The sequence below is a fragment of the Vitis riparia genome, chromosome 6 (genome assembly GCF_004353265.1).
Source record: "Vitis riparia cultivar Riparia Gloire de Montpellier isolate 1030 chromosome 6, EGFV_Vit.rip_1.0, whole genome shotgun sequence".
NCBI lineage: Eukaryota > Viridiplantae > Streptophyta > Magnoliopsida > Vitales > Vitaceae > Vitis > Vitis riparia.
The window spans coordinates 15774555-15795659 of NC_048436.1; the positions used below are offsets into that span (position 1 = coordinate 15774555).

General features: G+C 34.2%; 2 protein-coding genes across 2 annotated transcripts; both read right to left on the reverse strand.

Annotated features, from left to right (window-relative positions):
• Positions 1 to 8535: 8535 nt before the first annotated feature.
• Positions 8536 to 9520, reverse strand: LOC117917035 (UDP-glycosyltransferase 71E1-like). The gene is made up of 3 exons (XM_034833264.1): positions 9447 to 9520; positions 8779 to 9230; positions 8536 to 8696 (listed from the first exon to the last, which is right to left on the reverse strand). The coding sequence occupies exons 1-3, from the start codon at positions 9518 to 9520 to the stop codon at positions 8536 to 8538; spliced, it is 687 nt and encodes a 228-aa protein (XP_034689155.1).
• Positions 9521 to 10858: 1338 nt separating this feature from the next.
• Positions 10859 to 12531, reverse strand: LOC117915794 (UDP-glycosyltransferase 71K1-like). Its single transcript, XM_034831482.1, has one exon. It carries the CDS (start codon positions 12429 to 12431, stop codon positions 11022 to 11024), a length of 1410 nt encoding a protein of 469 aa, XP_034687373.1. The 5' UTR covers positions 12432 to 12531; the 3' UTR covers positions 10859 to 11021.
• Between the last annotated feature and the right edge of the window lie 8574 nt (positions 12532 to 21105).

A 21105-nucleotide genomic window follows, 5' to 3' on the forward strand; every position in this document is an offset into this window, starting at 1 on the left:
TAGAGGAGGAAACCACCTTTCTGTTTTCTCTCTTATGATGGGAGGCAGGAGAGGGAACGTTTTGTATTTTTGGAAAAGAAAACTAAAGACACCAAAAATCAATTTCCTTTTCCCTTTTATTAATTTCCTCTATGCCTTAGGGACCATACCCATTGGGCTGTTGGGCCACATGTATCTTAGGTCCATCATGTAAGACACATGTGACTTGGGCTCTATACATAAGGTGACCCATACTTAATAAATATAAATTGAATATGTATAGATAGCTTAATCATAAACAATTATTAATATATGTGAGTCCATAGTTATTCTAACAATCTTCCACTTGGACCACATATATTACCGAATAATGTTCTTGATAATACTTTATTGAGCTCATCTTTGCTATCTTATCCAAATATCCTTAAACAATCTGGTCTACTAATTATGTTAACACGGGATTAAAGCAATCTTCGTTAATCATAACTATAACTAGACTCATCAATGATCACAACATTAACAAATTGGCAACATCGATCAAGTATGGATGTGTAGCATGGAAATTATATAAAATGAGATCTTTAATATGTCTATTTCCAATTGGTCCTACTTTATGACTAAAAATAGTCAAATTCCATTTTCAACACTTAATGCTAAACTGCTTCTGAAAGTCATCATTTCAATTCAAAGTATTCAAATTTAATAGTCTTTAAAACTAAAGTTTGTACAGATAACACAAACATAACAATACATCAAGAAAACAAACACAAAACCCAAATACAAACTCCCACTATACTGACGTATCATTAATATGTACAACACCCATATGTGTGACATGCTCATGAAATACTTTGGTTGGCAAACCCTTAGTGAGCGGATCCACAATCATGAAGTTTGTGCTTATGTGTTTGATTGATACTTGAAGACTCTGAACTCTTTCTTTTACAACCAAGAACTTGATGTCAATGTGTTTGGACTTTGACGAACTTCGGTTGTTCTTATAATACAATTCAGCAACCTTATTATTACATCTGATTCTCAATGGTTTCTCAATCTCATCAACAATGCGCAACTCAGTGATAAAATTTCGAAGTCATATCCCATGGTTTGATGTCTCATAGCAGACTATGAATTCTGCCTCCATAGTGAAGGAAGCAATAAATGTTTGTTTAACGCTTTTCCATGAAACTGCTCCTCCAGCCAACATGAAGATGTAGCCTGAAGTAGATTTCATGTTGTCAAGACATCCCGTGAAATTGGAGTCCAAATATCCCACGATCTCTAAATTATTAGATGTTCGATATGTGAGGATATAATCTTTAGTTCTCTGTAAATACCGCATAACTCGTTTTGCCTTTTTCCAGTGATCCATACTTGGGTTACTTAAATATCTGCCCAATATTCCAACAATGTACGCAATATCCGAATGCGTACAAACTTGTGCATACATGAGACTTCCTACTGTCGAGGCATAGGGAAACCTCTCTATATCATTCCTCTCAAGTTCATTTCTTGGACATTGGTGCAAACTAAATTTATCGCCTTTTGTCACAGGTGTGTCTCCTGGTGCACAATTGCTCATGCCAAACCTACTTATCTTATCAATGTAGGACTTTTGTGATAGCCCAAGTATACCTCTTGAACGATCCCTATAGATCTGTATACCCAGCACAAAAAATGCATTACCAAGATCCTTCATGTCAAATTTACTGGATAGAAATCGCTTGGTTTCATGGAAAAGTTCCATATCACTACTTGTAACTAGAATATCATCTACATATAGCATCAAGATAATGAATTTGCTCCCATTGAACTTGAGATATATGCATTGATCAACAATATTCTCCTTAAAACCAAATGAAGTAATCACCTGATCAAACTTTCGATACCATTGTTGGAATGTCTACTTTAAACCATATATGGACCTTTTTAATTTGCATACAAGTTGCTTTGAATCGTTAGACTCAAAGTTCTCCGATTGCACCATGTATATTGTCTCATCAATGTTACCATTAAGAAACGCAGTTTTAACGTCCATTTGATGCAATTCTAAATCATAATGAGCCACAAGTTCCATGATGATTCTAAAGGAGTCATTTGGCAAAACCAGTGAAAATGTCTCCTTATAATCAATGTCTTCCTTTTGAGTAAAACCTTTTGTGACTAGGCGTGCCTTATACCTTACAATGTTGCCTTTTGAATCTCGTTTGGTCTTAAAAATCCATTTGCAACCAATCGATTTTACACCTTCAGGCAACTTTACTAAGTCTCAAACACCATTGTTTTTCATTGATTTCATCTCATCCTTCATGGCTTCTATCTACTTTTTAGAATTAGAACTTTGTTTGACTTGACTAATTGAAATTGGATCATCTTCATACAACATAATCATCTGAAATTGTACTTCTCCTTTCTCTAGTGGATCTTCTCAGTGGCATTTGTACTTGAGGTTCTTGAGGTTGTTGAGTTACCTCTTCATGAACTTGAATTGGTTCCACAACTTGAGTAGGAGGAATTTCAGGTGTGTCTACAATTTGTATTATTGGTTGTATATTCTGGATAGTGTCATCAAACATAATATGACCATGTCCAGTTGCAATAATAGGAATATTAACAGACTCCTCTTCAAAGACCACATTTCTTAATGGCTTTCTCTCACTTAACTCAACATCCTCAATGAACTTAGCATTGCCCATTTCAAAGAAAAACCTAGTTAAGGGATCATAAAACTTGAAACCTCTCGACCTTTCAGAATACCCTACAAAGTAGCAACTCATAGTTCTAGAGTCTAATTTTTTTTCATTTTTTGCTTGTAAGGCCTAGCCTCAGCTAGACAACCCCTGACATACAAATGCATAATACTAGGTTTCTTGCTAGTCCATAGCTCATATGGGGTTTTGGCTACTGCTTTGCTTGGGACTCTGTTCAAAATGTAAATTGCAGTTTTGATAGCTTCGCCCCAAAATGATTCTAGCAAAATAGAATGATTGATCATACTCTTTACCATATCCTTAAAAGTACGATTTCGTCTTTTTGCTACACCATTTTGGCTTGGAGCCCCTAGCATGGTGTACTAAGGGACGATACCACACTGCATCAAATATTTGGTGAATGACCTTGGATGTTGTTCACCAAATCCTTCATATCTACCATAATATTCACCTCCACGATCAGATTTAACGACCTTTATTTTCTTGCCTAGTCGGTTCTCAACTTTGGCTTTAAAATTCTTGAACACATCCAATGACTAAGACTTCTCATGAATCAAATAAAGATAGTCATAACGTGAGTAATCATCAATGAAAGTGATAAAATATTGTTGTCCATTCCAAGAAGGAGTAGGAAATGGACCACAAATGTCCGTATGTATCAATTCCAAAACGTCACCACACCTATTAGCATTTTTTTTCCTCACATTTGTTTGTTTACCCTTAATACACTCTATACTGGATCAAGAATTCCTTCTAACACAAGCCTTTGAATACGTTGATTTGAAATATGACCTAAATGTCTGTGCCATAACATTGATGAATTCTCATTTGTTAACTTTCGCTTAATGTCATAATTACTTGAATGCAAGGTTTCATTACCATTAGAAGCATTTATGTTCAATTTGTATAACTTATCTATTAGACTACCAGTACCAATAACACTTGAATTTAGATAAAGACTAACCATTCCATTTCCAAATGAACAAAAATATCCATATTTGTCCAAACATGAAACAGAAATTAAATTTCGTCTAAACGTCTCCTCTAAATCCAAAATACAACCGGAATCTAACTGTAATCTAAAAAGACCAATAGCCTTCACTGCAGCCTTGTCATTTCCCACATAGATGTATCTTTCACCATAAGTTGGGATTCGACTCCTTAGGCAACCATGCATCGTGACACTTATGTGAGTAGTTGCACTCGTATTTATCCACCAAGTGTCAATAGGTACTATAGCTAAATTGATTTCTAAACAAACAAAATTGAGAAGTGTACTTTTCTTTTCACGCCAAGCGGCGTATTTATTACAAGCCTTCTTCATATGACCAACCTTCTTGCAAAAGAAACAAGTGATCTCCTTATCTTGTTGCTTTTGCACCTTTTGCTCAGATGTCCCAAAATATGCAGTTTGTTTTCCCTTATTGTCCCTCTTTCCTTTCTTATTAGTACCATGTCCTTGAGATGTGGAAGCCAAGTGAGCACTTTCTATCTTCTCTTGTTTCAGTCTCTCCTCCTCTTGCACACACTGAGCAATAAGCTCATTCAGAGTCCATTTTTCCTTTTGTGTGTTGTAACTCATCTTGAATGGACTAAATTGTGTAGGCAGAGAGATCAAGACCAAGTGCACGAGTATGTCTTTTGACAACTCTAACTTTAGTGTCTTGAGTTTAGTCACAAGATTAGACATTTCCATAATGTACTCCATTATATTCTCTTTCCCTTTGTACCGCATGGAGACATGCTTACTAAGAATAGTGCTTGTCTCGACCTTTTCATTTGCAACGAATCGGTTTGCTATCTGGTCCAAGAATGTTTTGGCTTGGGACTCCTTAGGTATTGCACCCCTTATAGCTTCCTAAATTGAGTGCTTCATTATTATTAGACTCATCCGATTGGATCGCTCCCATTTTTCCATAGCAGCCCTTTGCTCAGCAGTGCTAGCATCAGTAAGGTTTGCAGGGCGATCCTCCCTTAATGCATAGTCCAAATCCATGCACTCGAGCACAATCATAACGTGTTCCTTCCATTTCTTGAAGTTTGTGTCATTAAGCATAGGAATGTTATTAACATTAGCAGATATAGAAGATGTTGAACAATAACAATAAAGCTCACAATTAGTCACAAAAATATCATACATATATGAATAAATAAAAATTTAACATATATATATATATATAATGCATGTGGGCCCATCACAAGATACCTAGCACAAACATTTATATTTAGTCTTTGGACAAAAATATCAACTTGTAATTGGTATTCTTTTACAAAATTAGTTCATAAATATTGACTATAGAACCAAAGCAATATGTTTGTCTTTAGACTAACATATAGTATGCAAGGTAAACTTTATATGTCACACATTTATGACTACTTTATTTATTATTATATTAAAATAATATTCCTTTGGGCTAATTATTTTACACAATAATAACATGTTTACATATTTCAAAAATAAATAAAATTATATAATAAAAGTTACTTTGGCAACAAATATACATAACTCATTTATTTTAAAATATTAAACACAAATATAGCAAGGCAAGGTGTATCTATATATATATATATATTGTCCTTAGATTTCAAGAGTCCAGGGCTTTTACGTGTACTCTTTGTTTTAAAGAGGAAAAATTAAAAAAAAAAAAAATCTTGTCTTGTTGTCTTATTCCTAAAGTTATATAGTAAATATATCCAGGTCGAAAAGTAAATGAATTATAGTTCCAAGGATATGCAATGATGGTTTAGACTATTCCATAGCCATAATCTCTACACACTTTTCAACTATTATTCAGACTATTTCATAGCCATAATCTCTACACACTTTTCAACTATTATTGAATCGTATCCTCAAAAGTGGCGTTTGTCTATTCAGGAGCCACGTGTCCAAACACAATTAGAGAACCATGCAATCGACACTGCAAGCACCACCAAGGTTTTCCGGCGTAATTGATTACTACTCAAAAAGTGCTATTTGATAGCTTGTAATTAATCCTTTTAAACACTTTTGAGTAGTAGTTAGTGCCTTTTAACCCAATTAGCATGTTAAGGCCCCTTTCAATCAATTCTAATCAAATTGTGTAAGTTTTGGTGTTTTTGTTAGTAAATTGATCACCAAAGCATTATGAGATTGAGGAGAGTTTTATGGAATCCTTGGCAAGCAATGGGAAGCTCAAATTCATGAAGAACCAAGATTTGGAGCTCCATAGCCCTTTGCTAAAGTCGTTCAAAGTATGCAAGGAGAGAAGCAAAGAGGAGAAAAGCAAAGAAGAAAACAGAGGACAGCAGCTGCAGTCTTCTTTTGCACTTTTGGAGCACTTCCCGAAGTCCATTTTCTACATGCTATATACCATTTCAAAGCTCAGGAAGTCAAGAATCCAATGCTTCAAACCATGTGCAATTTGGATCTGAAATGAGGAAGTTACAGCCATTGGAAGCCAATCACTCCAAGCTGAAGGAAGGCTTCAGAAAAGTGCTGCGGAATCAGCACTTTTGTTGCGGAATGGTTTCGCAGCCTTTTTGCACAGTGCCATGGATTTCCCCTGAAGCTTCACGCCGCGATGGAAGCCAAACACCACATGATGGAAGTCCACTTTGCTAAGGTGTTGAAGCAGCTGGCTGCTATGAAGAAATTTCGCAGCCCTTCTTGTGCACCTGCGAAATCTCGCAGACCTCACTTGTCACCTGCGAAGTGGTCCTGAGTGCTTCCCGATATTTGTAACCGACACTTGGGGATATTTTTCATTAGATTTTTGTTGCCTAAATGCCCAAATTCTCCTTGTAAACCACCAGTGATAGAATTCCTTAGTTTTTAAGTTAGGAATTTGGCAAAAATATCAAGGTAATAGCTATCATTGTAATTGTGGTATAAAGGGAGCCCGAGGAGCCTGTGCTGTTGGTTGGATCCTTTGTACAGTTTTGGGAAGAAAGAAAAATACAGAGCACTTGCTCTGTTTTTCCTATATATTCTTGTCTTCTCTTTCATATTCTTTTTCTTGCTAGCCAAACATTCTCTGAGATGTTTTCTCAGAGGATGAGAGGCTAGACTCTTTGTTTCTTGGAGCTAAGGTAACCGGGTAAGTTTCCACATGCATAAATTGGAAGTTTTGTTGTTTTAGTGTTTAATGAAGAGAAAGTGTGCCTGTTGATGGTTTTTATCTTTTTAGTTAACTTAAAACTCCTTTAAATCACCTGGGCCAACACTTGGTAAGGCAAGTGATCTCCATCCATGGAGATTCACTAGTTTACCCCTTGCGAGCCTTTGGGAGGTGACTTGAAGGTAGGATTTTCTAGAATTGCCAACACTTGGTAAGCTTTTGGACTCCAAGGAGACATCCATTAGTTATCTCTTGCGAGCTTTTGACGGGTAATCCAAGGTTAAAGATCACCTTGAATGGCAAGTGCTAGGTGAGAGGTATGAGCCATTGCAAGGTGCATCAGTGAGAGGGATTTAGTGTTTGAACCCATTAATGGGAAGCATTTGTGCAGCACCTGTTAGAGAATTGACTTTATGTTAATTCTCTAATATGAGGAAAAGAAACAAGTGACCGGAACTCTCCTTTTTGTATGATGAATCTGAGCCTAGTGATCTGAAACTCCAAGAAACACTTTTCTTTGTAAGTAAAATCAGCCATTGTTTTTTGTTAGCTTAAAACCTTTCCTTTTTCATTCAAGCATCTTTATGTTTTCCTTTAAAGCTAACCTTGAAATGAAAATGCACCAATTCAGCTTTGAATTAGTATCATTTGTGAAGTGAAAACCCATCCCAGTGAACGATTCTAGAGCCACTATGCTATAGTAGCTTTGTCTTTGCTATCCTAGTATATGGTGTAATAGGTTATAAATTTTGTTGATTAATCCCTCAATCAAGGAGCACCAGCTGGACACGAATCAGCTGAGACACCAATTAGGCATGAATCAGTAATCGCTGATTAGGTTCGCCGGCGCAATCACTAGCTGGGTTTGCCGATGCAATCGCCGGTTGGGTTTGTCGGCGCAATCGTTGGTTGGGTTTTTTTTTTAATTTTTGTTTTAGATTCAGAAAAAGAACCCAACCTAGAAAAAATTCCCAGATTTTGTCAAGAAATTTCTTGCCATAATATGCCATATGGGAGAAAAATCATGTAACTTTGAATCAACATGCATTTCTTAATGATTCAACATGTGTGGCTCTGATACCACTTGTTGTAAACTTCAATATCAACCCAAAACCAAAAATCTCATGTTAAATCATAAAGAAAACATGCCGATTAGATTAGAGAATGTAGACAAACCTAAATCCATTGTCGGTCTTGAAGAAATATGGTTCTTCTAAGGCAATAAAAAAGGAAACCACCTTTCTGTTTCTCTCTTGTGATAGGAGGCAGGAGATGGAACGTTTTGTATTTTTGGAAAAGAAAACTAAAGACACCAAAAATCAATTTCCTTTTCCCTTTTATTAATTTCCTCTATGCCTTAGGGACCATACCCATTGGGTTGTTGGGCCACATGTGTCTTAGGCCCATCATGTAAGACACATGTGACTTGGGCTCTACACATAAGGTGACCCATACTTAATAAATATAAATTGAATATGTATAGATAGTTTAATCATAAACAATTATTAATATATGTGAATCCATAGTTATTCTAAGAGTTATGCATACATGGGTCAGGTTGCCATCGGCCCATCGGTACACTGTTCCATATGTTCTCTAAGATGGAGTTCCACCCGTAGTAGGATACGAACCCTCCTATAGCTTTGTGGGCCAGGACTTCCATTTGCGGTGCCCAACCACAAATCATTCTCCTCTCTCCGATTCGATCCAGGAACCCCTCAGGCAAGATCTCGCCGAGTTCCATGCCATTAGAGCTTCCACCAAGTTTGCCATCCAGCCTCAGCAGATGCCCAGGAGAGCTTGTGGCCGCTACGCTCGAGCCCAAGCGCGATTTCCCTCACTTGGGGCGCGTCGAAGTTACCCATGCTTCCAAAGCAGAGGAACACCACAAACAATTCCAGCTGAGCGTCTAGCCACCCAATGATCTTACTGTGGTCAACCCAGTCTGAACCGGAATGAGCCGTACCCCCAAAGTTAAGAACCGGTCCTACCGTGTACACCGGGGGGAGGGGGTTTGACCATCAGCGAACGACTCAACGGCGTAAGGCTCCAACTCAGAAACATATTTACTATAATGCCCTTAGCCTCTTTGAACCTCTGTGCAAACTTTATGAAAGCAGCGTAACCACCATGCTTGTTACTCACGGCTTCAGGCAAAAAGCGAATAGGGACTGGGTTAACGAAACTCGGGAGCTCCAGATCAGGATCCGAGTCTTCAAACTCAGTGCCGATTTGGCTATGGCGAGTTGGGGGGGAGAGCATGAGGCCAAGAAAACCAGCACCGAAGGTGAAGTATAGGTAAGAAGGGAGGCCTAGTTGGTTGGCCACATCAATCATGGGAAGCCAAAAGAAATCAAGGACTAACCCGGCGAGTAGGACTGACTCTGGGGAAGAGCGAGATGACATGAGGTGGGTGATGGCGTATTTGACGTGAGAGATGTAGCTTTCAATGAAAAACAATGTGTAGTGTTCAATGGATTTAAGGAAGATATCATGGGGTGATGGGATGGAGGGTGATCGATATGAGGGAGGTCAATGAAATGGAGACAAGTTTCAGGGGCAAGAAGAGATTTGTTGTATATATCCGGATAAGGATTGAGTGATCAACTCATTTGGAGGATGGTAACAGAAAAAGTGATCGTCCGTGTGAATTAAGCACTTTGCGAATTCCACGGCGGATATGTGGTGGCCAGCGGCGGGAGTTGGGACGAACACCAGCTCTGTTTTCTTCATCTCCGTTGTCTGCTCTTTAATCTTTCTACTTCCTACCCCAGGTGCAAGAATATTTAACCTCCATAATTTCTGCTAAATCACATGATCATACCTCCACACATTCAAGATAGCGCAATCCCTTGTCATAAAGAGGAAAGAAATTCCTATATCAAACTTCAGAGATATTTTATTTAGAAGGCAAATTGTCAAAGCCCTTAAATTCTAGGTATCAATATTGACAATATCACGGTCCCAAATGTGTATGGAAGAGGACCCGCAACCTAAAATATCTAAAGAATGATGTGACACTCTCTGGACTTCATTGCATAGGCAACAAGAACGGGGAAGTGGATAAGAAACGAACATGAGAGGAGGGTGCGGTTCCTCTCCCTGCCAGCAAGACACCAACAAATTGAGCTCCATTGGTTTCTTGTAACATTACGGTTCATGATTCGTCTTTCAATCCCTTAGGTAGATATTCTATAGTTTATTTTCATTAAAAATAAAAATAAATAGCATGTGGAAGGGACATGTCTTTGTTATTTAAATTAATTATGGTTATAATTGAGGGTTTGGCTAATATATTAAAGGACTTTTTTTTTTGTACCTAACAAAATCAATCATATGGTGTGAAGTATATATTTTTAGGTTATATTTTTTACATCCTTATTTAATTTATTTGTATCTTAATATTTTGATCTTAATAAGTTATATCCTTATTCAACCATTAGATTTTATCATATATATATATATATATATATATATATATATATATATATATTATTCATTAAACACCACTACGAAACTATAGTATTTTCCAATAATTTAACCAAGTGCCTTATCTTATTGATAGTTAATTAAAGTGAAATGACTCATTACCTAAATTGTATAAAACATGTATGCAAGAAGAAATATTTGAACATTTTTTTTCAAATGATTATTTTTGTTAGATTTAGAGTGCGTTTGATAGAAATTCTAAGAAGCGTTTATAACATTTATAACACTTGAAAATTTTCATCTTTCAAGTGTTAAAAATGTTATAAATACTTCTTATAATCACTGTCAAACGTATTCTTAAAATACACTTTGATGGTGATTTTTAAAAATGTTTCTAACCATTTTAATAGTTAGAAAATGTAAAAATACTTTCTAAAATCACTATCAAATGGGTTCTTAGTATAAGGTGTTTTATATCTGGTTTGTTTGTAGTTATAACATAAGAGTACGTTAAGTTAAGGTGGTGGTGATTTGTTTTAAATTTAGAATTTGACTATTTTAAAAACAATAGATTAAAATATAAAAATAATAATTAAAAATAAAACACCTAGATATAAAATTAATTTTTAAACATACAAAATATAAGTTAGAAAGCATTCCAAATTCCAAATAGGTCTTTATTCTAAAAAATAAAATACAATTAAAAACTGTTCTCAAAAATAGTTTTTTGAGAATAATTTTATGGAGGACCCTTAGTCACTTCCAAACATGTGGAATTGATAATAGAAAGATAAGCAAGTACTAGTTACTGGGTATTTATCATCGCATGGATCAACCGTTCAAACGAATTGTATGAAGATCCACCCTCCATCATAGCCCTCCTACTCTTCTCTCCCATCTCTTTCACCATCTTTCTCACTGTGCTATCAGCCTCCATCACACGTCTTACGGCTCCATCTATCTCCTCCGCCATCACAACATCTCCGTCGTACCTGGAGTCTAATCTCATCTCCACTGCCAATCCTAGTTCTTTCACCATCTCAAATTCATTCAACTTTTGTTCTGCGTAAAGTGGCCATGTGACTATTGGCACACTGTTCCACACACTTTCTAAGATTGAGTTCCACCCGCAGTGGGATACAAACCCAGCAATGGCTTCGTGGGCCAGAACTTTCACTTGTGGTGCCCAACCGCAGATCATTCCTTTTCCTCCGATCCGCTCCATGAACCCTTCTGGCAACATCTCATCCAGATTCGTGCCTTCACTCGGGCTACCGAACTCCCCATCTGGCGGTGGCCGACGTAAAGACCACAGGAACCTGTGGGTGCTGCGCTCAAGTCCAAGCGCGATCTCTCTCACCTGGGGTACATCAAAGGTGCCCAGACTCCCAAAGCATAGGAACACCACAGAGGATTCCGGCTGAGTGTCAAGCCAGGCCATGACCTTATCATGGTCAGCCCGATCTGCACTAGAATGGGCCTGACCCTCGAGATCAAGCACTGGTCCGACCGTGTACACTGGAGGAGCTTGGCCGTCGGAGAAGGAACCCACTAAGAAAGGCTCCAACTCAGTAAATGTATTGATTATAATGCCCTTAGCCTCTCTAAACCTCTGAGCAACCTTTATAAAAGAGGCATAACCACCATGCTTGTCCCTCAGTGCTTCAGGCAAAACGCTAACCGGAACTGGGTTTATGAAACCTGGAATCACCAACTCAGGATCCGCGTCCTCAAAGGCAGCGCTGATTTGTGTATGGCGGGTGGGAAGGTAGAGCATGAGGCTAACAAGAGCAGCACCAGAGGTTAGAAACAGATATGAGGGAAGACCCAGTTCATTGGCCACATCAATCATTGAGATGCATACAAAATCAAGGACTACCCCAGCGAGAGGCCGAGTTGATTTGAGGTTGATGATGGCGTCTTTCACATGAGGAATGTAACTCTCGATGTAAACTGACAGGAATTGTGCAATGGATTTTTTAAGGTAAGGTGGAGGGGGATCCTGTGGAGGGAGATCGATCAAACGGAGACCGGGTTCAAAAGCAAGGTGTGATTTGTTGTATCCATGCGCGTCGGGGCCGAATGGGGAGTTGATGGGGAGGATGGTGACTGAAAAACGATCATCCCTTTGGATTAAGCGTTTTGCGAATTCTACAGTTGATACAAGGTGACCGCGGAATGCTACTGGGACAAACACCAGCTCTGCTTTCTTCATTGCAATTCTCAGTTGTCTAGTCTCTTCTTCTTACTTCTCTCCGTGCAGCGACCTTCTTCCTTGATATTTTTCCTGCTAATCGGTTGTTCCCACTTCCCACCTTTATTGACTTTGACATGGAGAATTGTGCTTGGGCCACATAATTGCCCAATGTCCTCCCATCACACAAATTCGAATTCAAAACTTAATGATAAAATAGAAAGGTGAATAATATTTCTATGGGGAACTATGTAAACATGACTTGTTTACAAAATCCGGATGAAAAGAAAACCCCAAGAGTGCATTTTAATGTCTTACCTTATATTATCCTAAAATGCCCTTATATGTGATGGTACATCATTCAATTAGCAAAGGTACCTTAAGTTTAAAAGAGTGTTACTTTCATAGCAAAGTAATATTAGTAAATTGATAATTATTTTGTAAATTGATCATATTTACATAATTCCCTCTGGTTCAATTAAAAAAATCCCCTAAAATACCCTTTTTCCTTAAATAAAAAAACCATATTCTCGTTTTTTTCTATCTCTCCATTCTCTTGTTTATTTAGTAGTAAGACCAAATTGAATGATTTTCTAATCATTTTTCTCTAACAAATTAAATATTAGAGATAAATGATTGCAAAAATTATTATCAAATACATTTTAAAAGTAAATATTTTTTAAACACTCATCAAATATTATTATTTTTTTTTCAAAAAATACATAATATATAATAAATATTTTTTTAAATACCTTAAAAAATTTTAAAAAAAAAACCTTAGAAACTTACTTAATGTATAATAAATATTATTCATTATTTCAAACCTACATTATTTCGATTTTTTCTTTTCTTTTTTTTTTTTGTGTTTCTCACTTACAAAATAATAAGCATGTTGTACATTTTTTTTCATATATATTAAAAAAATTAAACACCTTATAAAATATATTTTTTTTTCTAACTTGCAAATTAGACACATGATATTTATTATTTCTCAAATTGTTACGAAATATATATATATATATATATAGTAATTGGCAAAATTAAAGTCTTTAAGATATTCAAAATTTACCCTCACATTAAAAAAAGATGAAATTAGATTATAAATTATTTATAATTTTTTGTATTCAATTTTAAACTTTTTTTTATAAAACTAATATTTTTATTATTGAATGAATTTTATAATAAAATTTCATTTTAAAAAAAAAATAAAATAAAAGCACTTCTTTTGAATTAAATCCTTTTAATATAAATCATTGATACAGTAAAATCAAAATTATAAAATATCAATTTCAATTAATTTATAAAATTCAAATTTAATAAATTTATTTTAACAATTTAATAACTTTTTTATTTCATATTTATCCATTTTATAAAATAAGAATTTTTGTTAGTAAATTTTTTATCCTTAGTTCTTTCATGTAATAAATAAATATTTTAAATAAAAATCTATTTTTATTTATTTATGAGAATTACACTAAATCAAAATGCATTTTTAATTGATTTATATTGAAATTAATTATTTTGTTTTTAGTTATCTAATATAATAAAATTAGAATTCAAAATATACTCAACTTCCTTATATCATAAGAATTAATTTTTATTAAATGATTGATTAAAAACTAAAAATTATTATTCTATATTTTAAAATACTATTGATATAAAAAATGAATATGAAATTAAATAATATATTATTTTTATTTATTATAAATTATATATTTTAATAATATAAAATATCACTCTTAATCTCCCATTACTAAATTGTTATCATGCAAAATTCAATATAAATACAATTTTATTTAGTTATGAATAAAATAAAAAAAAGCCTCCAACAAGAAAGTAACAAGTTTTTTACCTATTTCATTTGTAAGCTCCAAATCAAATGTCACAATTAAATATACAAATTCAAGGGTCAAAATTCTAAATTTAGTATACATCGGGAGAACTATAAAATTCTCCTAGCAACCACTCTTCATTTTATGTGTTAAGTGACATGACAACTCTTTGAAGGGTATTTTGATCTCTCTATAGATTATATCCTTTATATCAATTATACGACTTAAAAAGACATTTGGCCCACTATCACCAAATGGACTCTGTGAAGCACATGGTGTCGATAGCTCCTACATAATATTCATTATCCAATAAGTGGCCTATTGAACATTGCATGGTTGATATTATCCGATACCTTCTTAGGTTTTTCAAACTATGATTTAAAAATTTATCATTATTGATATGATTGTTTTTGAAAAAATGGTTTTGTAGACCCCCATTTGGGGCCTTTTCTTGCAGATGCTCATTTTGCCATGTGGAAGAGCCTTGCTCAACCACGTGTCTTCTTTTGAGAGGACAATGCAGAATCATATGGTGTTTTTGAAGTGCCAATGGAAGGTTGACAGGTGGCATGAGGTTCTGCAGGTTGTTAGAGGGGCAAATCCGGGAGAGAGAAAAGGGATTCTGCATAGTAGTGTTGCTTTTGGGGGTGGCTGTTTCTGCAGGTTGTTAGAGGGGCAAATCCGAGAGAGAGAAAAGGGATTCTGCAGAGTAGTGTTGCTTTTGGGGGTGGCTGTTTCTGCAGGTTGTTAGAGGGGAAAATCCGGGAGAAAAAGAGGGTGATATTGGCAGAGAGCAGAGCTTTTGGGGACGGAGGGTGAGAGAGAAAGCTGAGAAAAACAGAGCAGGTTTGCTAGAGATGGAAGAGGAGAGCATGGTGGGTAGTAGCGGGAGAGTTTTAGAAAAGAGGATTGCTAGAGAGTGAGGTTTTCTTTTTGGAGGATTTTTGGAGTTTTTAGGAGCAGCCGGCTGTAGAGGAGAGTTTTGAGAAAGGTTTGGCGAGTTAGGAAGGAATTTGGGTTCTTCTCCTATAGGAGTTACAGAGGAAAAAAGGGGCGTTCATAGAGGAAGTTTAAAACAGAGGAGAGGGGTTGCAGCTGGCTTGAAACCAAGCAACATTTTGATACAAAGGAGTCGTCCGGGTTTAGTTATCTAAAACTTTAAGTTTTCTACTGTGTTTTGTTTCTTTCTCTTCTTTCCCTTCATGTATTATTATTGAGATGCGTTGTTGATCTTGGGAAGATTTATGTTTTGTTCTCCATGGCTGATGGTTCCCATTTTTGCCCTATTTTGTGTTCGAAAATGATTTTACCTCCTTCATGACATTTAAAAAAAATAAAATAAAATCCTTTGATCCACCTGTTTTCAAGCCCATTAACGAGGAAATGAAGTGTGGCTTTTTAATACTTCAGATTATTTTCTTCCTTTTCGCTCTGCAATCACTAACCTACCCCACCTAAATACCTATAAACCCATTCATTCCACTTACATCCGAGAACCATTGTGGTTTTCTTTTATTATTATTTTCTTGCTTTGGAATCATCACATGGCAATAAAGTCAATGGAAGATTTTTTTGTGGGCCATCCTGGAATGTACATGCCCATTTTTATTTTGGTCTTACACGTTTTCATTCTAACCTCCAAGTTTTACTTTAGTTTATCTCATTATTATTATTATTATTATTATTATTATTATTTTCTAAATTCCATCTTCATATAAATTTTTCAAAAAGTCTAGTTACTAAATTTAATTTTTAAAATATCATCTAAAAATAAATCTTCAAAAAATAATAACAATAATTATAAATTCCGGTTTTCAAATTCTAATCCCCAATTCCCATAATTCTAATTTTTCACACTTATTTATTTAATCATTATTATTTTCGTTATTATTATCATTATTTTATTTATTTGTTTGTTTATTTCCTTTAAAAATTTCAATCATTAAAATTTAATTTTTCAAAATTTCAATTTCTTTCAAATTTAATTCCTAAAGATCCAAATTCCAAACAAACTCTAAAACTCCAAATTTCTAGTGATCTTCGATATTCTAATTTTTCAATTAAATTTCAAAAATCTAATTTTCTCCCGAATAGTTTTAATTCCGCTCTGACTTTCAAACAATCTTCTGCTCCTCTTGACTTTAATAAGCATGAACGAATTTTCCGTAATTCCGAATAATGAAATTTATGGGATTAATTCATGCAATATAAATCGGGCTTTGGTGGGGGCCCCACATATGTGATTTATGATTGATTGATTGATTGACTGATTTGATTATGATACATGATTGATATATCCTGCTCTCTGACATGCATGCTATTGTTCTTTAATTGTGCACTAACCCCCTCTCTTGATAGCGCATGATGGTTCGTTGCCCAGGTACACACTCATTCTCACTCTGGTTAGTCTATATGTATTTTTTGACTCTCATATGTGCATGATCGCTCAAGTATTCATTGATTTTTCTCATTGATTGTCATGTAAGCTTCATTTTATTAGTAGAGACCCGACTTTAGGGACTTAGAGGGGTGCTACGGTCTTTACCGTACCTTCCCGATAAGTAACCTGACCCCCGAACCCGATCCGGTTTTTCACAGACCACCTTTTCCAAAACAAGGAGTCACACTTAGGGTTTTTCTTTCTTATTTTGTTTACCCTTTAAAAATAAAACAAAAATAAGTGGCGACTCCAAGTCATTTTCTTAAATCAATAAAAAACAATCATTTTTCAAAATAAAAATCGAGCTCGCCATCGAGTGGGAAACGCATGAGCACGAAATGCGGGGTCCACAGGTTTAAAAAATAAAACGAAATAAATAATAATTTTTTAAGAATAAATTAAAATTATTTTCACTTATTTTAAAAATCAAAGAAAACTATCAAGGTATAATTTTAACAAAAATTATAAAAAAAAAAAATAGATAAAGTAACTCAATTATGATCTCTCTAAAATATTTTTTTTCTTATTTTTTAAACTTTTCTATTTTTTTATTAGGTAAATAAATTTAAATCAAAGCATATTTGATACATAAAATTTACTAATTTTTAAATATAATTTAAAATTAAAAATCCAATCCAAGTTAAGAAACTTATGACAGATCAACTAATATTAAAAAGAGGAGATCGAGGAAGAATATTCAATTGTTTCCTTTCCAAGCATCGGTTGTGGCTGAGAGGGAGTGGTGATACGAAAGAGAGACAAGGCAATGGTTTTCCTCCTCGTTCCAACTTCCAATACACCAATTGGTGTTTACCAAACTTAAAAAATCGAATTGAATTGAGTTTAACTAGGGGTCTCCAATGGGCGGGCCGGGCCATGCAAGAATGGTAGGCCCACGGCCCGGCCTATGAGCCCGCGGGTTGGCGGGCTGGTGGGCGGGCCTTTTTATTAAAGCCAAAATGAAACAAGGGAAGGGAGAGGGGGGGATTCGAACCCCTCCCCTCATGGTTAAATCTTGAGGCTTTAACCAACTAAGCTACATACTTTTTATGTTTATTAATGGACTTAGTTATATGTATATAAAAATAAAGTATATTATTTTTAAAAAAAAAATTAAAGGCTCCAACGGTCACATGACCGTTGGAGCCTTAGCTCCATCCCATTATTCCCATATGACCGTTGGAGCTAAGCCTCCAACGGTCACATGGTCATTTTTTATTTTTTATTTTTTTAAACCTTCCTATAAATACATCTTCTTCCTTTTCATTTTTTCATCAAATTATCTCTATTTCTCTCACATTCTACAATATTTCAAATTCTTTTATTTTTCCATCAAATTATACAATATTGTTGGTGGTGCAAAACAAGCATTGGTGGCTCCAAGAGTTCAAATTTGCTAGGAATTTCTGCATCGGTTCTCTAATTGAGTAACATACTTCACCCCTACTACTTTATTTTTTTGTTACATTTTTTTTTATATTTATTACTTTATTATTTTTTGCATAATATTTTATCAATAATTATAATATGACAAGTGCTTCTTCATCTAGTCCATGTGATGAAATATCATCAAACAAAAAATTTACTTCAAATATATTTTTTTGATAGAATAGAAATAATTTTAGAAAATAATAAAAAAGAAATAAAAGCAAAATGTAAAATTTGTAATAAATTTCTTACTGGTGGCTCAAATGCAGGCACAAGTCATTTAAAAAGACATCATGAAAATTGTAAAACTAAAAATAATGTAGATATTAGAAATTATATGCAATTAGGTAAAAATGAAAGTGGAAATTTAAAAACATTTTCTTATGATGAGTCTAACTGTCGTGAAGAAATGATTGATTATATAATAAGAGCAGAACAACCTTTCAACATGATGGAAACTCATGATTTTGTAGGAACAATTCAACGAGGTATTAATCCTCAATTTAAAGGTTGGTCTGGAAATACAGTTAAAAGAGATATTATGAAAAAAATTTATACACAAAAAGAAATTTTAAAAAAAAATTTTGCAAATTTTGAAGGAAATATTTGTTTAACATCTGATATTTGGACATCTTTAACTCACACTGGTTTTTTATGTATAACTGCTCACTACATTGATAATGAATGGAAATTAAATAAAAGAATAATTTCATTTAAATTAATAAATGCTCCACATAGTGGTAAAAATATAGCATCTTTAATAAATGATGAAATTATAGATTTAGGCATTCGTGATAAAATATTGACAATAACATTAGATAATGCTGCTAATAATGATGCAGCAATACATAGACTAAAACTATATTGGCAAGTAAAAGAAGATCATGCTAAAATATTTCATGTGCGTTGTTGTGCACATATTTTAAATTTAATTGTAAAGGATGGATTAAAAAATGTTGATAGTACATTGGAAAAAATTAGAGGCATTGCATATAGTATTAATAGTTCTCAAGTAAAACATGAATTATTTTTTCATTGTTGCAAAATGTTAAATATGAAAAGAAAAAATATAAATTTGGATATGACCATTAGATGGAATTCCACATATAAACTTTTACAAAATATTACAAAATATAGAAAAGTAGTCGAATTATATGAAATACAATTAATTAATAATGATTGTGAAGTAGATATTTATGCATTAAATGATTATGATTGGCATATTGCAGATCTTTTAAGAGATCTTTTTGAAATTTTTGATACTTCAACAAACATTTTTTGTGGTGTATATTATCCAACTTCAAATCGAGTTATTACGCAAATAACTAATATTTTTCTTGTATTTCAAAAATATTTAAGTTTTGAAATATTTAATGATACAATATTTGCAATGATAGAAAAATTTAGAAAATATTGGGGAGAAATACCCTTAATTTTTTATATTGCTTTAATTGTGGACCCTAGATTGAAATTTGAAGCTTTGGATGAATGGTTAAAAGTTATTTATTTTAATGACCAAATAAAAATTGAAGAAATTAAAAATGAAATAAATTCATTATTATATAATTTATATAACTATTATAAAGAAAAATATGGTAATGATATTAATACTATTAAATTACCACCTACATCTACAAACTCCTCATCTTTTTATAAAGGAGCTCTAGAAATGTTGAAAAGTCGAAAAAAGACAACAAATAGTTCTCCAAATAATACATCTGATTTAGATAAATATCTTAATACTGATACAATTTTATTTGAAGATCAAGAAGATTTTGATATTTTAATATGGTGGAAATCACATCAACACAAATATCCTGTGCTTTCTATAATTGCTCGTGATGTACTAACAATTCCTGTGAGTACAGTTGCATCAGAAGCTGCTTTTAGTGCAGGTGGAAGAGTAGTTAGTAAAAAACGATGCAACTTAGCGCCAGATGTTATTGAAGCAGGGATATGTGTGAAAGATTGGGAAATAGCAGATAAAAGGATGTACGATTCCATTCGAGAAACAGAGATGCTTGCCGATATGGAATGTTTAAAATTATCAAGATCTTCATGGATGCATGATAGTTCGCCATCACCGCCAGAAAATAATGACTAAATGTATATTATATTTTTATTTTTATTTTTTTGGTTGAAAAATACAGATGATTGACAAATAAATAGGTGTCAACCTAGTTGGGATGTATTTATTTTGTAGTGATGTAAACTTTTCCCACATTTTCAAATGTAATTATACATTCAATGAATAAAATTTTGAAATGAATATTTTTTTTAATAATTTTTATTTTTGTAATTTTTTTTTAAAGGGGCGGGCCTACGGGCCGGGCCTACGGGCGGGCTGGCGGGCCGAGCCTAAACTTAGGCCCGCGGCCCGGCCCGCCCAAAAACGGGCTCGGGCCCGGCGGGCTTGGGCCAGGCTTTAGCCCGTCGGGCCGGGGCGGGCCACGGGCCGCGGGCTTTTTGGAGACCCTTAAGTTTAACCAATTGGACCATCGATTGGAGCCTCCTAAAACTGAGTTGAACAAGCTATTATTTACCCCTTTTTCCAAAACTCGGTTGTTAGCCCAAATCATTAAGCTCAAGCCCATCTCTTCAACCTGTGTGTGTATGTATATATATTTGCAAAATTTAAAATGAATTAAATATTTATGTTTTATCTGTAATAAATATCAAAATTATATAAATAAATAAAAATTAATAATTTTGATGAAAGTAATTATTTAAGTATTGAAATAAAAAAAATCCTATATTGACTTCTTTTTTTATCATCTACATTGTTTTTGACTTTCTAATCAATAATAATTTAAAGAGTGAGTCTCCCGAATTTTCATAAAAGTTGCGCCTTCCACTAAAATCACTTTCCTGCAAAATAGTTTTTATTTTATTTATTTATCCTTTTTTTTTCTCCAAATTACCCCCAAATGTACAGTACATCAAAGCCTTTATAAGTATATAAATTATATTAACACACTTCTAGCGTGCATTAAGT